Source organism: Gobio gobio (assembly GCF_949357685.1).
Source record: "Gobio gobio genome assembly, chromosome: 19".
Taxonomy (NCBI): Eukaryota; Metazoa; Chordata; class Actinopteri; order Cypriniformes; family Gobionidae; genus Gobio; species Gobio gobio.
The window spans coordinates 43,829,698-43,847,549 of NC_137112.1; the positions used below are offsets into that span (position 1 = coordinate 43,829,698).

The 17,852-nt window shown below is 41.2% G+C and overlaps 2 protein-coding genes across 2 annotated transcripts in view; both read right to left on the minus strand.

The window, feature by feature from the left end:
- LOC307142961 (uncharacterized protein) overlaps positions 1-17,852 on the minus strand; it is a 91,194-nt gene that overhangs the window by 30,760 nt on the left and 42,582 nt on the right. The gene's annotated exons all lie outside the window — the stretch shown is intronic.
- erc2 (ELKS/RAB6-interacting/CAST family member 2) overlaps positions 7,893-17,852 on the minus strand; it is a gene marked incomplete at its 3' end in the record, with an annotated part of 77,015 nt that continues 67,055 nt past the window's right edge. The window contains exons 12-16 of the mRNA XM_079845367.1: positions 14,905-15,025; positions 14,643-14,803; positions 14,375-14,522; positions 9,871-10,545; positions 7,893-7,919 (exon numbers count right to left, since the gene is read on the minus strand). Coding sequence (XP_079701493.1) covers positions 7,893-7,919; positions 9,871-10,545; positions 14,375-14,522; positions 14,643-14,803; positions 14,905-15,025 — 1,132 coding nt within the window. The remainder of the gene's footprint in view (positions 7,920-9,870; positions 10,546-14,374; positions 14,523-14,642; positions 14,804-14,904; positions 15,026-17,852) is intronic.

Consider the following 17,852-nt stretch of genomic DNA (forward strand, 5'->3'; position numbering starts at 1 on the left):
CTGACGCACCCACCGCTAACCTAGCTTAGCACAAAGACTGGCGGTAAATGGCTCCAGCTAGCCTACTGCTCATGAAGTAGGCTAGTGGGGCGGCAGTGGCTCAGTGGTTCATGTAGGTTGTCTACAAACAGTATGGTGGTTCAATCCCCGGTTCCACCTGACCAAGTGTCGAGGTGTCCATGAGCAAGACACCTAACCCCAGCTGCTCCCAACGAGCTGGATGGCACCTTGCATGGCTGACACCGCCGTCGGTGTATGAATGGGTGAATGTGAGGCAATATGTAAAGCGCTTTGGATGGCCATGAGTCTGTTGAAAGCGCTATATACACTCACCTCAAGGATTATTAGGAACACCATACTAATGCTGTGTTTGACCCCCTTTCGCCTTCAGAACTGCCTTAATTCTATGTGGCATTGATTCAACAAGGTGCTGAAAGCATTCTTTAGAAATGTTGGCCCATATTGATAGGATAGCATCTTGCAGTTGATGGAGATTTGTGGGATCCACATCCAGGGCACGAAGCTCCCGTTCCACCACATCCCAAAGATGCTCTATTGGGTTGAGATCTGGTGACTATGGGGGCCATTTTAGTACAGTGAACTCATTGTCATGTTCAAGAAACCAATTTGAAATGATTCGACCTTTGTGACATGGTGCATTATCCTGCTGGAAGTAGCCATCAGAGGATGGGTACATGGTGGTCATAAAGGGTGGACAAGGTCAGAAACAATGCTCAGGTAGGCCGTGGCATTTAAACGATGCCCAATTGGCACTAAGGGGCCTAAAGTGTGCCATGAAAACCCCACACCATTACACCACCACCACCAGCCTGCACAGTGGTAACAAGACATGATGGATCCATGTTCTCATTCTGTTTAGGCCAAATTCTGACTCTACCATCTGAATGTCTCAACAGAAATCGAGACTCATTAGACCAGGCAAAATTTTTCCAGTCTTCAACTGTCCAATTTTGGTGAGCTTGTGCAAATTGTAGCCTCTTTTTCCTATTTGTAGTGGAGATGAGTGGTACCCGGTGGGGTACTTCTGCTGTTGTAGCCCATCCGTCTCAAGGTTGTGCGTGTTGTGGCTTCACAAATGCTTTGCTGCATACCTCGGTTGTAACAAGTGGTTATTTCAGTCAAAGTTGCTCTTCTATCAGCTTGAATCAGTTGGCCCATTCTCCTCTGACCTCTAGCATCAACAAGGCATTTTCACCCACAGGACTGCCGCATACTGGATGTTTTTCCCTTTTCACACCATTCTTTGAAACCCGAGAAATGGTTGTGCGTAAAAATCCCAGTAACTGAGCAGATTGTGAAATACTCAAACCGGCCCGTCTGGCACCAACAACCATGCCACACTCAAAATTGCTTAAATCACCTTTCTTTCCCATTCTGACATTCAGTTTTGGAGTTCAGGAGATTGTCTTGACCAGGACCACACCCCTAAATGCATTGAAGCAACTGCCATGTGATTGGTTGATTAGATAATTGCATTAATGAGAAATTGAACAGGTGTTCCTAATAATCCTTTAGGTGAGTGTAAATGCAGTCCATTTACCAATAAGTGACAAAATAACACCAACATTTTCCTATTTACATGTTGTGATGTGTGTAGTTACATCGTGTACTAAGACCAACGGAAAATGAAATAAGTTGCGATTTTCTGACCGATATGGCTAGGAACTATTCTCTCATTCCTGCGTAGTAATCAAGTAACTTTGTGCCGCACCATGGGTGCAGCGGCGTAATGATATTACGCAGCGCATGAAAATAGGCTAACTTCCTTACGTAGGTAGGCTACGTAACACAACCAACGTAGGTCTAGAAAATCGCAACTTTTCATTTTCCGTCGGTCTTAGTACACGATGTAACTAAACACATCACAACATGTAAATAGGAAAATGTTGGCGTTATTTTGTCACTTATTGAGCAGTAGGCTAGCTGGAGCCATTTACCTCCAGTCTTTGTGCTAAGCTAGGCTAGCGGTGTGTGCGTCAGACAGAGTTATGGCACGCACAGAGATGAGAATGGTATGTATGGACTTACCTAACTCTGGAGGATACTGTAAATAAGCTAAAGTCCCAAATAGTCTGCGTTTTCCTTTATATACAAATTTGTTATACAAGAGACATGTCTACATATGCTATAAAAGCTTATTTCTAAATGTAATAAATGTGCACTACCATTCAAAAGTTTGGGGTTGGTAAGATCATAAATATTGTAAAAACAGCAATATTGTAAAATATTATTACAATTTAAAAAAGTTTTTTTATTTGGATATATGTTAAAATGTAATTTATTCCTGTGATACAAAGTTGAATTTTCAGCATAATTTCTCCAGACTTAGTGTCACGTGATCCTTCAGAAATAATTCAAATATGCTGATCTGCTGCCGAAGGAATATATGATATGTTGGCAATAGCTGTGCTGCTTAATATTTATGTGGAAACTATGATTCTTGTAATTAGAGTTCAAACTGACTTTTTGTCCATTATTTAAAAAAAAAAAGATAAAATAATCCCAATGCCCCCAAACTTTTCAACAGTAGTGTATTTGATATAAAATGTACTTTTATGAGGACGCTGTAAAACACTCTTTGGACACAACTAATAAACTTTTTATTTTTGGTTTTAAATGAAACAGAGCATATCAGAAAGAAAGTCACTTTTATTTTATGGATATAAACAAGCCGACTGACACTCAAGAATAGTTGGGGGCTACAACACATACAATAGCAAATATCAGGGAGGTTTAGGGCTCTGAGTAAAGCCCAACAGGGTTTAAAAACATCGAACATGACACAGATTTCACACCGAACACCCCAGTCACGCCTCCGAGGCGCTTGTACCGCTAACTTTCTGCAACACGCACGCAGCCACTCACACCCTGTGACAATCTTATTTGCATACACGGACACAATCATGCAAGCATATCCCACACTCTTTTAGCATCTCAGATCTGCACCCCGAAAACATGCGAACGCTTTTATTTTGTTGCACGGGCAATCCACTGGCAGTGGGCGGGAGGATGTGGGTGAGGACACACCATTCTCAAACACATTACACCATCATGATGCCAATGCGTCTCATCCGTGACGACTGATGCACCATGGGAAAATGAACCCCACGTTCACACGGTATCATTCGGCATGCTGACACTCACATTGGACTTGTTTGCACTGCTGTACAGAAAAAGAAAAGTAAACTGATTCCATGTACAAATATTACAGTCCCAAACTGACATATTCAAAAAAAGCAATGAACCATAAAAAAAACCATAACATAAATAAATATCTTAAAAAAGTAAAAACAATGTTTCTTAGATTCTGGCATTTGTCACAGTGGTTTGTATCATCCAGAGGTTTGCATTTTTTGACATCATGACATAAAAGAAACAATGCAACTGGCACACAACAAATATAAATATATTCATTTTTGTTCTCTTTATTTTGGACCTTTGCTCAAACCAGAGGCCCTTTGATATATATGTCATAGACCCTACAGGGCTGAAACTTCTTTCTGTCATTATTTATTTCTGTGTATAGAGATCTATCACCACAGCCCAGAGTTGGCACATAATGTACATAATCATGCATCATCACCACATAAGTCAACATTTCTCTTTTTTTCTTTGTTCTGTATAATATATCTCTTCCCAAGGCAGGAGATCACCCCCCTACTTCAAGTATTCAGTAGTAAAAGGTCCTGAAGGTGGAGGACTGCAATATGTCTCCAAGAAGGTAAAGTCTGACGTCTTTTTTTTTTTTTTTGTCCTCTTGCTTTGCCTAATAGTACAATTATAGACTTGCACAACAGACAGACAGACAGGTAGACAGACATAACATCAGAATATCAGATCAAACACTTTTCTGGTGTTTGAAACTGGACTCAGAAACATCCAAGACGGAGCAGTATTCACATGGTGGACATATCTGGATCTGTGTTCTTCAACCACAATAGATAAAATGTTCAAGAGAGCAACGTAGGAGTACTCTAGAGCCGAGCGACAATGATGGGTTCACGCCATGACAGAATTACCGGGAAAGCTTATGACTAGTATTTTTTATCTTGCTCATTGTGATGCGTATATAACGACAAAAATGTGAGCGACCTCGACAATTACCTTAACATTAAACTACATATCGTTTTTTCATGTCATTTTAAGTTGCACAATGCACTTTAGCTGTTCCTCGAGATTTGAGCATTGTCATAAAAATGAATTTCTTTTAATTGCGGTAATTCCGTCAGTAAGTGAATGCAGATTAAAGGGATAGTTCACCGAAATAAGAAAATGAATTTACTCACCCTCAAGTTGTTCCAAACCTGTATGAATTTGTTTCTTCTGCTGAACACAAAAGACATTATTATATTATTTTCGATATTACGTTCTTCGATATTTTGAAGAATGTTGGTAATCAAACAGTTTCTGGTCCCCATTGACTTCCATAGTAGGAAAAATGGACCTCTAATGTTACCAATATTCTTTAAAATATCGTCTTTTGTGTTCAGCAGAAGAAACAAATTCATAGCCTGACAAGCCAGACCCACATTAAGATGTTGGGTCTGGGAACTCTCCATTGGCAGGGCTCAATCCGAGGGGCAGAATAAACGGTTGTCTTCCAAATTCCCTCTGCACGCAATAGGATAGCGCTACAACCAACCAGAGCAATGAAGAAGGTGAAGCGGAGCTAGTTGATAGATTAAACTTTCGCTGTATCCGGTCAGCAAAACTCAGAACACATCTTCCTTTCTTAAGAATGACTTCAGTGCTGTTCTGTTCTTTTCTCAAAGAAAAGCTTAACTCCAAGTCTTCCAGAGTCGCGGCCAAAGCCGATTTGAAAGACATCGAGCAGTCATCTTTTTTGTCTTCAAGTAGCTGGGAATCGTCGCAACTCTGCCGTCATTATATTAAGCCCGCCCACCGACTCTATACACAATGTGATTGGCCTGACTAGAGTTTGGTTTTTCAAGCTCACAAGCCAACGGAGAGTTGCTAGACGACCCTGGCTGCAAATTACATTTGCTGCCGCTAGGGTGCGTCTACAGGTTTGGAACAACTTGAGGGTGAGCAAATGACAGAATCTTCATTTTTGGATGAACTATGCCTTAAAGGTCGGTGTTACGGAAGGTTCCAGAACAGAGTCACATAAGGTTCTGGAACTAACGTGAAGGTGCCTGAATAATGAGAACATTAAAAGCAACATGGAAGCACAAACAGGTCATTTTAACAGTCAGATCTTGGCTATATTTTGGTCTTCGCCAAAGTCCTAATGTAAACTCCACAACTACAGACAACAGCAGTGAAATGACACATAAGACAATGCAAAACAACTGTTAACATATCTCCGCCATCTTAACGTAATCTTGATGTTTCTGAAAGGGATGGTTCACCTCAAAATGAGAATTGTATCATTTACCGTACCCCAAACCTGTATGACTTTCTTTCTTATGTGAAACACAAAAGAAGACATTTTGAAGAAGGTTAGTAACCAAACATTTTGGTTTCCCATTGACTTCCATTATTTTTCGTTCGACCATACAATGGAAGTCAATGGGAACCGTTTTGTGTTCCACTGAAGAAAGTCCTACAGGTTTGGAACAACATGAGGGTGAGTAAATGATGACAGAATTCTCATGTTTGGGTGAACAAACCCTTTAAAGTGCCTTCACAGTGACAGCGATAAAATTCACCACAATTCGCCAAATAAAAGACTGCTGTTTGCTTTCAGCGTGAATGCAGCTTTACCCTCACGTGCAAGTTTCGGTTCACTGCACTGCAGGAGTTTTGCCTTTTTCATTTTTTGTTCTTTTTGTGAGAGGTGCAACATCCTATACAACACTTTTTTTTCTAGCTGAAGGTCAAGAAACTAGATTCCGCATATTCCAAACGTTCAGCAAAAGACCTTTTCGTTGCATAGACCCCAGTGCCAAGATCTTGTAACGAGAGCAGTGTGAGGGCCAAACAGACAGTGATAACACACACAACTCAAACACACCGGAAAATACGTTTCCTTTGATTTCTGACACAATAGTCTGACCACAGTAGACACACTTTATGTAGCTAGTAGTTCTCTATCTATATATATATACTATCTATTTATAAATAGGCACTCGCCACCATGTTGAGACGTTACGAGAAATCTGCGGCAGCTCCGCCGGTACTTGGTGGGGGCAGTTCGTTAAAGGAGGAAGGACATTCCCTTTATGGGACACTCAGGTTGGACTGGCCTTGTCAACAGACATCTTGACAAAATTCATTTTGTGGGACATACAACTACAACCTGCAGCAGCTGCTTGGGAAACCATCTCAATTATCTTCCGAAGAAACTCGTATGATGGCGCCATGGATGCAGTAGGGAGTGTTACAGACCAGTTGATGTCCGAAATGATTGTAGCCATGGCTGTCTCCATCTCTTTTGGGCCTGAGCACCAGTTGAAGCACCATTTGAAACGTTCCCTGTTTTAAGGGTGGAGGTGCATAGGTGCATGAGAGCTAACTAACGCGCAAACCGGGCTTGGGGTTTGGAGTGGAGCACAAGCAAAAATAAAGGGATGGGTGTTATGTGCGTTATAATCGGTGAGACGAAATTAACTCTGCATAGAGTAGACTACCTCTGAAGGTCAACCGAGGTAACTCTAAAGACGTGACAGGTCCAATATACACTAAAGAACCAACAATGGAGGCTAAATGTGGCACAGATATGACATGCATATTCAAACCTAAGTGCATATATGTATAGCACATATAATACAACCTAAACAATTGAAGGCTGGCAAGAGTTGCCCTTTTAAGATTTCAACTGCAAATGCAGATGTGACTGTAAAAAAATGGTTAAAAATTAAGTTAATAGGATGGTATTATTTTACATTGGATTTTCACATAAAAAGCAGAGAAATGACTGAGAGTCAAGGCTCATTGAAGAGGTGGAGCTACGTCCGAGTGGGCGGGGCAATGTGGAGAAAGGGAGGGGCCAGCTGGATGCGTGCACTGGTCATGTGTGAAAACCAGTAGCAGTGTCTCATTTTGATTTGAGCATAGAGAGTCTTCAAGGCAAATGTCTTTAGAAAAAGGACTGCACCAGGAAGTGACTGTATTTTTTCAGTCCAGACTTCCGTTTATACTTTTTTTAATCATCTGAAAAACAAACAAAAACACAAAATGGAATAATTATCTTTAAGAGAATGTCATTTAGAAGTCTCTTATGCTCACCAAGGATGCATTTATTTGATCAAAAATACAGTAAAAACGAGTAAAACAGTAATATTGTGCAATATTCTTATTTATTAATTAATATATTTTAAAAATATAATTTATTCCTATGATCAAAGCTGATCTTCAGTGTCACATGATCCTTCTTAAATGCTGGTTTGCTGTTCAAGAATCAGCATTATCAATGTTTAAAACATTTGTGCGGCCATTTTTGATCAACTGAATGCGCCCTTGGCTGAATGGTAGCATTCATTCTTTATCCCCCCCAAAAAAATCTTACAGACCACAAACTTTTGAACGGTAATGTATGATATGAATTTATCTCAGACAAACAATGTTAGGAGTTCTGTTGATAGTATTTACCTGCTCAGGTGGTCTTCTCCAGCTTTGGCCCTCCCACTCACACTAATGCTCCGCCTCTTTCCTTAATGTATGGAAATAAATGCGCCCCATCCAAAAGAGTGAATCTGATTGTAGATAAAGACTGGCCAAGTGAACAATGTAGAATTTCATCTGTATGGCATGGCTGTGCTCCTCCATTAGTGACTGAATTGTCTGAGAACATAAGGAGAAACATAATAAGAAAAACACTTTATCCACAAAACCTCACTTTAAACCAGAAAACTGACATCAATCGTCAAGATCTCACCCCATAAAATAACATCATAGCTTTGGTATGGTTATGCCCAAATTCCTTCTTCATCATCCTTTGAGCCCAACATATATCCGGAGGTCAGCATGAAATGAGGAGAATTAGATGAGTTAAAGGTGAAAGAGCAGGTTGTACATTTCTTGAATGTTTTACAGTGAGTGAGTTGTACAGTAGATTATATAGAGATCCATCGCCTAGTGAAAACTTAAAAACTTAATCTAGGGCTGTGATGATACTATTATATATTGTGATTTGATTTTCTTTTAACTAAAACAAATGGTTACACTTTATTTCGATAGTCAACTAACTTTCATTTGAGTATTAGGCTACGTTTGTATGAATACCTACCTACGTATGCTCTGTATGAATGTGCAATGGGAGTCAAGCCCGTATTCTCTTATTAGTACACATAGCGCCCACTGACCAAAGTAATATCATCAGAGTTCATATGTCAAATCTTCACGATATTACTTTGGTCAGTGGTGTATATGACATTCTTCTTTCAGACGAACACAATCGGAGTTATATTACAAAAGTCCAGGCAAATTCAAGCATTATAATTGCTATAATAGTTGTTCTGTTTTTGAAGTCCATAAAAAATGCATCTGTCCGTCGAATAACCTGCTCTACACGGCTCCAGGCTGTTAATACAGGCCTTCTGAAGTGAATCAATGCATTTGTGTAAGAAAAATATCCATATTTAAAACTTTATAAAGTAAAGTTTCGGCCGACCGCAACTATTATAGCAATTATAATGCTTGAATTAGCCTGGACTTTTGTAATATAACTCTGATTGTGTTCGTCTGAAAGAAGAATGTCATACACACCTCGGATGACTTGAGGGTGAGTAAATCATGGGCTAATTTAAATTTTTGGGTGAACTATCCCTTTAAATCTAATTGGATGGCCTGTTTCATCACAGGGAAACAGGGGGGGAAAAGGCTTTTTCACGCCGCGATTGATCACATCATGTGTGAATAGTTCCATAGGGATCTATTGTTTTGATTTAAGAGTGTCATTGCGTCGTACATTCACGCCGTTTAATCGTCCTCAGTGTGAAAGGGCCTTTAGGTGTTAGGGTTAGTAGAATAAGTTGACATGTACTGGCAAAGTTACTTTTAGTCAGTAGAATGTCAAAATAAAGTGTTATCAAATATTAAGCAGACTATTACTCTAATGACTGTTAGTTGACATGGTAGTGGTCCCAGCCTCAGACGTCACGCCCACAGACCACTGGCTGAACGCATATGGCACACTTTTCTGGAAACACTTCAGGAGTTTCGAAGTCGTCATCTGATTGGTTGAATTCTACAGGATGTCCGCGAGACGTGTGTGTTGCATTCTTTAACGGTCCGCCTGGAAACAAATGGCGCGGCTCCAGACCCCCTCGTGGAAGTAGAACGCCGTCCTGTTTACAACTGTGACAATGAGCGCTTACCAGGATCAACTAAACGCTGGATTTTCAAAAGTATGTGAAGTTCGCGGCTCCATTGTTGCAGTAAACTTGCACAACGTTCTTGAATGAATCATTTATTTGATGCATGCTGCGCTGTTTACATTTTCATGCCCCTAAACACGTGGAACAAAACAAACTGTGATTGGTTGCATTACATGTCAGGAATGTCATTGAGGTCACAGTATTCGTCATCAGATGATGACTTCGAAACTCCTGAAGTGTTTCCAGAAAAGTGTGCCATATGCATCAGACGTTCAGCCAATGGTCTGTGGGCATGACGTCTGAGGCTGAGACCTCTATCATGTCAACTAACAGTCATTAGAGTATTAGTAGACTGTCTGCTCAAACGTCCTCTTGAGCGGTCCTTGGCCAATGAAAGCTGCAATAGAGTCCAGACCTTCTGGCTTCGCGAGACTAACATGGTAGTTGCAAAGTTACTTATAGTTAGTAGAATGTCTAAAGTTAGTCAAATAACAAAATTATTAAAACATACACTGATATTAAATTAGAAACTGAATCCTTTCAATATTAAGATAGCTGAGTCACTGACCTGGTCTGGGGCGGGTCGGTGTCCGGGATGAGGCGGTCCACGGCCTGGACCCCGATGGTGTGGCGGAGGGTGTCGAGGGTGTGGACCCTGTTGGCCGGGGTGTGGGGGGTGATGGGGGTGTTGCTGCGGGTGTGGGATGGGTTGGGGGTGTGGGCCCTGCTGAGGCGGGGGTCCGTGAGGGTGTTGGGGGTGTGGATGCTGCTGCTGTGGAGGGACCCCGGGATGAGGGTGTTGAGGGTGGGGCTGTTGAGGTCTGGGCTGGTGCGGGTGTGGCCCAGGTGGTTGTTGGTGCTGGGGGTGCTGGGGATGTTGGGGGTGTTGCGGGTGGGGATATTGAGGCTGGGGGGGCTGCTGCGGGTGTTGTTGTTGGTGGTGGGGAGGAGGCTGCGGGTGTTGGGGATGGGGCGCATGTGGGTAAGGAGGTTGGTGCTGGGTCTGTGGGTGCTGGGCCTGTGGGTGCGGGTGCTGGGCTTGTGGGTGCGCCTGTGGGTGCGGGTGCTGGGCCTGTGGATGCGGGTGCTGGGCCTGTGGGTGTGGGTGCTGGGCCTGTGGGTATGGGGGCTGAGGTTGGGGCTGAGGATGAAGGGGTTGAGACTGCATGTGGGGAGGTGGAGCATGAGGGTGGTAATGGTCGTCCTCGTAGTTGTCGGCAATCAGTTTCATCCTGCTCTGTGTCTAAAACGGATACGAAGAAGTGAGTAAGACACAAGCTACATATACCCATGGACTAATCACGGAATGGGAAAAAAAACATCTCTAAATAGCTTATACAAATGTAATCAATTTGCTTTTACACAATTTCCAGGAGTCAATGAAGTACAGACTGCCAGAAAACAAAATCGTGTTCATACAAAGTATCAGGTGGCTACAATGCCTTCTAAGGAACAACAGAATATTTTCTAATCATTACTTTCACTCATTACCAACCTAATAATTGTAAGCCAAGTTGGTATGGCCACAATTTATTTTGGCAAAATCCCTCTGAAACTGAAATCTGGGATGCACAATACTGTATATCAGCATTAAATCTGCATTTTTTTAACTGATTACCTGATATTGGATATTTAATTGTTTTTAGCTATTTAAAGAGATGTATAACTTGTAACATGCAATCATATAATGTGCATTCATATAGAAATAACTAATAGGGATAGTTACAGCAAATATTTGACCCTGTACAAAAACATGTATTGTTTCTTTGTCTCAAATAGTGTTAACTGCACATTTTGCACAAAGTGTATAATGCCTAACAAATCAATTAAATCCATTGGATATACTCTATATTAAAGATGCATAATATTGGGTTAAAAAACCTGACGTTGTGTTTTTGTTTTTCTCCGATATATACACTCACCTAAAGGATTATTAGGAACACCATACTAATACTGTGTTGGACCCCCTTTCGCCTTCAGAACTGCCTTAATTCTACGTGGCATTGATTCAACAAGGTGCTGAAAGCATTCTTTAGAAATCTTGGCCCATATTGATAGGATAGCATCTTGCAGTTGATGGAGATTTGTGGGATGCACATCCAGGGCACGAAGCTCCCGTTCCACCACATCCCAAAGATGCTCTATTGGGTTGAGATCTGGTGACTGTGGGGGCCATTTTAGTACAGTGAACTCATTGTCATGTTCAAGAAACCAATTTGAAATGATTCGAGCTTTGTGACATGGTGCATTATCCTGCTGGAAGTAGCCATCAGAGGATGGGTACATGGTGGTCATAAAGGGATGGACATGGTCAGAAACAATGCTCAGGTAGGCTGTGGCATTTAAACAATGCCCAATTGGCACTAAGGGGCCTAAAGTGTGCCAAGAAAACATCCCCCACACCAGTGGCGCAAAAAGTGGGTATGCGCTATATGCGGCGCATGGGGCGCAGCACCTTGGGGGCGCCAAAACGATGTCGTGAAATTTTTTTTGCAGTATTTTCTATATGTAGCTGCTGTTGTGCGTTTCTAAATAATTTCTGTATTTCCTCAATATTATATAACATTTTAGAGGACTAACAGGCTAAAGTAGGCGCCCTCATAAGATTCCATAATTCCGGTGGCAAGCCAAAGTGTTCATATACGCTTGGGCGGGCATCTGATTGCGCACTGACACGTCAAAAGCGTGCGATTTGACAGCAAAACGCGCGTCCTTACCACAAAAATTTGCATTCTTATAAGGTGCGCTTTGGGGTCAAGGAAAACTTGCGTTTCCGATGCAGGTTTTATATCAAAGTGCACGTCCTCGACGTGTAATGCTATTTAAAAAACCGACGCAGGTTTTCCGTGACCCCAGAGCGCACGTTAAAAACGCGCGCTTATATGGTAAATCGAGGACGCGCGCTATGAGTCTGAAAAAACGCACGCTTTTAACGTGTAGGCTAAACAGGTAAACCAAACAGGCAGTGCAAACTTGTGTTTGAAGTATCCAAGCAGACTAAAGAATGTGCTCTTTCCTTGGTGTTCTCAAAATTGCATGCTTACTTTTTAGGGCACACCTCTTATAAAGTTAAATTACATATTGTTGACCATCTTTTTAAGTCATTACACTATTTACCACGATACACTATGGCTGTTATAAGAATGAAATGAAATCAGTATCAACAAAATCCATGTTACCATTTATCAAAATTCACTTACACTGTAATTACAATTGCCTAAATAATGTCATGAGATTTTTAGATTTATGTTCTAAATATAATATTTTAATTATAGAAATATGAAATTATTCCAGGCCTATGAAACTATAAACTGCCAGTATATTTGGCGCCGTGAGTGGATTCTAGAATCATTCAACTGTTCTAACCGACTGTTCAAAAACGGTGAATTATTCGAGAACGAAACCTATACTTTGTTTGAATCTATTTTTGTTGGAAAAATAGAGCAAAACTGTAAAAAATTACAACTTGTTGTTTATTGAACTGTTGTATAAAATTAATATCACATTTTGCAATTGTGCTGATATAGGTTACTCTGGAAAATAGCACTCTTGCTCGTATGATATTGCTTAACTCATAATTTCCTCTTTAATTTCTTTCAAACGAATGTTTATTTTTATGTTCGTTATTAGCCTATTAATAACTATTTGTTGGGGGGGGGGGCCAAAATTGTTGCTGCATACCCCTCTGGCACTGGGTAGTTGCGCCCCTGCCCCACACCATTACGCCACCACCACCAGCCTGCACAGTGGTAACAAGGCATGATGGATCCATGTTCTCATTCGGTTTACGCCAAATTCTGACTCTACCATCTGAATGTCTCAACAGAAATCGAGACTCATCAGACCAGGCAACATGTTTCCAGTCTTCAACTGTCTAATTTTGGTGAGCTTGTGCAAATTGTAGCCTCTTTTTCCTATTTGTAGTGGAGATGATTGGTCCCCCAGTGGGGTCTTCTGCTGTTGTAGCCCATCCGCCTCAAGGTTGTGCGTGTTGTGGCTTCACAAATGCTTTGCTGCATACCTCGGTTGTAACGAGTGGTTATTTCAGTCAAAGTTGCTCTTCTATCAGCTTGAATCAGTCGGCCCATTCTCCTCTGACCTCTAGCATCAACAAGGCATTTTCGCCCACAGGACTGCCGCATACTGGATGTTTTTCCCTTTTCACACCATTCTTTGTAAACCCTAGAAATGGCTGTGCGTGAAAATCCCAGTAACTGAGCAGATTGTGAAATACTCAGACCGGCCCGTCTGGCACCAACAACCATGCCACGCTCAAAATAGCTTAAATCACCTTTCTTTCCCATTCTGACATTCAGTTTGGAGTTCAGGAGATTGTCTTGACCAGGACCACACCCCTAAATGCATTGAAGCAACTGCCATGTGATTGGTTGATTAGATAATTGCATTAATGAGAAATTGAACAGGTGTTCCTAATAATCCTTTAGGTGAGTGTATATTGTGATGTAAAACAATACAGCAATTTTCACCAACGTCAGGGCATATATTTGTTTAATTAGTAACACTTTACAGTACGGTCTCATTTGTTAACATTAATGAACTAAGAATGAGCAATATATTTGTTACAGTATTCATTAATCTTTTGTTGATGTTAGTTCATAAAAATACAGTCGTTCATTGTTCATGTAATTTCCCAGTGCTTTAGTAAAGATGAATAAATATAATAAAATATTGTTCATTTTTAGTTCACGTTAGTTAACTAATGTTAACAAATGAAACCTTATTGCAAAGTGTTACCATTTAATCACAATCTTTGCGATGTGCATTAATCTCGATATCTCGGTATAGCGTAGAAGATTTCAAAATTAATATTTATTAAACTCTCATACTATACAATTTAAGGGTGTGATGCCTAAATTCAAAATAGTTTAGTTCTATAATATCGCCCATTTAACATTTATTGGCCATAAAATGAAAATAACTATCGACTTGTCAGCATCAGACTGAATTTCAATATCTATGCAGCTCTATGAAAAATTGATGATATCTTCACCCGACACTGTCTTAATACTGTGTGTCATTAAATGGGCTTTTGCGTGCAGATATTCACTGACCTGTTGTTTGAGCTGATGCATCAATCTGTCCTTCTCTCTTTTCAGGGCCAGCACTTCCTCTTGTGTCTTCTTCTTATTGGAGGAGGACAGCTCCAGCAAAGCAATGTTAGCATCCTTCTCACTGATAGCAGCGAGCAGAGCCTGTTGTCTGAGAGGAACAGGCAGTCTGAGATATGTATGCATATGTACACTAAAAGGACATCTTAAGAATCAAATATTAAAGATCTTGTAGTAAGAAGAAACAGAGTCTGATCGTAAGGATTCTTACTTCATCTCCAAGATCTCCTCGAGTTGTTTTCTGCGCTCCTGTCGGAGGTTGGTCAGATGGCCGTCTCTCTCAGACAGAGACTGTTGGGTGGAGGACAGACGCTGCTTGGTGGCATCCAACTCCTGCCTCGTCTTCTCCAAAACATTCATCAACTCCTCCATCTGTGAAATGAAGACAAACGTGTGCAGGAAAATTATGAGAATAACTTTAGTTTTTCTAAGGAAAGGCATCGTCCATTCACAGGTATAAATAACACACACACCTTTGGGTTGTCCATTGGATTATCCTTGCGCTGGTCTTGCAAGATGTTCCCTGGGCCTTTCTTGTCCATCTGAGGGCCAAGCTTGATGCCTGGGCCCTTTTTATTTTGATCCTTGGTTTGCCTTAAAAAGCATACCGAGTGTCACCTGAATAGTTTAACTTTATAGCAATCACAAATCACCATTTAACCAATCAAGATATAATGATCCCAATTAATAATATTGAGAAGATGTTAACGAATTGTCACGTTGGCCCGAAAAAGTAAAAAAAAGAAAATTCTTACTCAGTATTTTTGCCTTGTTTTCCAGTAAAAATCAAGATACATTTACTTGAGATGCAAAATTACTCAAGATATTAAAGGGTTAGTTCTCCCAAAAATGAAAATTCTGTCATTAATTACTCACCCTCATGTCATTCGACACCCGTAAGACCTCTGTTCATATTCGGAACACAAATGAAGATATTTTTGTTGAAAGCTGATGGCTGAGAAAGGCTTCAGATAGGCCTCCATTGGCATTCAGTACATTAACACTCCCAAGACCCATAAAAGGCACTTAAAACGTCGTTACAAAGTCCATCTCACCACAGTGACTCTACAATAATTTTACGATGCGACGACAATAGTTTTTGTGCGCAAAAAAAAATCTAAATAACACCTTTATCCAACTTGTTCTTGTCTTCCGTGTGTGCCTCCACGACGCATGAGCGAGAATATGACGCAGATCCGGCGTTCGGACACATGACCCAGAAGCGATTTGTTTACAAGCAGAGGAAGACGCGCGTATCTAAGCTGTTGGATTCTACATTGATCGTGCTTTAGGTCTCGGCGTAGTTCTCAAAATGGGGTTAAAGTGTGCATTTCATGGATTCCCGAACCCCGGCGCTACGTCATATTCTCGCGCATGCGTCGTGGAGGCATACACGGAAGACAAGAACAAGTTGGATAAAGGTGTTATTTAGATTTTTTTTTGCGCACAAAAACTATTGTCGTCGCATCGTAAAATTATTGTAGAGTCACTGTGGTGAGATGGACTTTGTAACGACGTTTTAAGTGCCTTTTATGGGTCTTGGGAGTGTAAATGTACTGAATGCCAATGGAGGCCTATCTGAAGCCTTTCTCAGCCATCAGCTTTCAACTAAAATAACTTCATTTGTGTTCCGAATATGAACGGAGGTCTTAGGGGTGTCGAATGACATGAGGGTGAGTAATTAATTACATAATTTTCATTTTTGGGTGAACTAACCCTTTAAAGGGATAGTTTGCCCCCCCCCCCCAAAAAGAGTTCAGTTAATATTCACTCCTTTTCATGTCCTTCCAAACTTGTATGCATTTCATTCTTCTGCGAAATACAAAAAAAAAAGATATTTTGAAGAACAGTTTCGGTTCCCATTGACTTCCATTGTGTTTTTTTATGACTAGAACTGTACATATATATATATATATATATATATATATATATATATATATATATATATATATATATATATATATATATATATATATATATCGATCAGGTATATATACCGATCAGGCATAATATTATGACCACCTTTCCAATATTGTGTTGGTCCCCTTTTTGCTGCCAAAACAGCCCTGACCCATCGAGGCTTGGACTCCACTAGACCCCTGAAGGTGAGATGTTAGCATCAGATCCTTTAAGTCCTGGAAGTTGCGAGGTGGGGCCTCCATGTATCGGACATGTTTGTTCAGCACATCCCACAGATGCTCGATTGAATTGAGATCTGGGGGATTTGGAGAACAAGTCAACACCTCAAACTCGTGTTTCCCAGCAGAACATTGCCCAAAGCATCACACTGTCTCCGCCGGCTTGCCTTCTTCCCATAGTGCATCCTGGTGCCATGTGTTCCCCAGGCAAGCGACGCACACGCACCCGGCCATCCACGTGTGTAAAAGAAAACGTGATTCATCAGACCAGGCCACCTTCTTCCATTGCTCTGTGGTCCAGTTCTGATGCTCATGTGCCACTGTTGGTGCTTCCGGCGGTGGACAGGGGTCAGCATGGGCACCCTGACTAATCTGCGGCTATGCAGCCCCATACGCAACAAACTGTGATGCACTGTGTATTCTGACACCTTTCTATTAGAACCAGCATTAACTTCTTGAGCAATTTGAGCTCCAGTAGCTCGTCTGTTTGATCGGACCACACGGGCCAGCCTTCGCTCCACACGTGCATCAATGAGCCTTGGCCGCCCATGACCCTGTCGCCGGTTCACCACTGTTCCTTCCTTGGAGCACTTTTGATAGACACTGACCACTGCAGACCGGGAACACCCCACAAGAGCTCCAGTTTTGGAGATGCTCCGATCCAGTCGTCTAGCCATCACAATTTGACCCTTGTCAAACCCGCTCAAATCCTTACACTTGCCCATTTTTCCTGTTTCTAACACAACAACTTTGAGGACAAAATGTTCACTTGCTGCCCAATATATCCCACCCACTAACAGGTGCTGTGATGAAGAGATAATCGGTGTAATTCACTTCATCTGTCAGTGGTCATAATGTTATGACTGATCGGGGAAAAAAGAGACAGAAATGCTGAGTAGGAAAATATTTTTTTGCAGTGTATCCTCACTTAAGCCATTCTTAAGAGATTTCAATTCATCCATTTAACAGTCATAATTTTTTTTGCAAATGCCATTTGGTTTGACATTTCGTTATGTAACATTCAGAATTTTAAAAGTGCGTTTTAAGTGTCTAAACACATTTTGGGGTCAGTGTACGTGTGATTAGTAAGTGCAAATAACAACATAACACCATGAAATGAGACTCGTAATCATGACAACACATTAGATGCAAATGCAAGAAACACGACATGACCAAAACATGCTTGGTTATTGCTCAGAAGGAAGGGTGGACGCCTGAGGAACACCCTACTTACCTGGGAGCAAGACTGGCAGTGGAGGAAGAGAAGGGAGGAAGGATGCAGG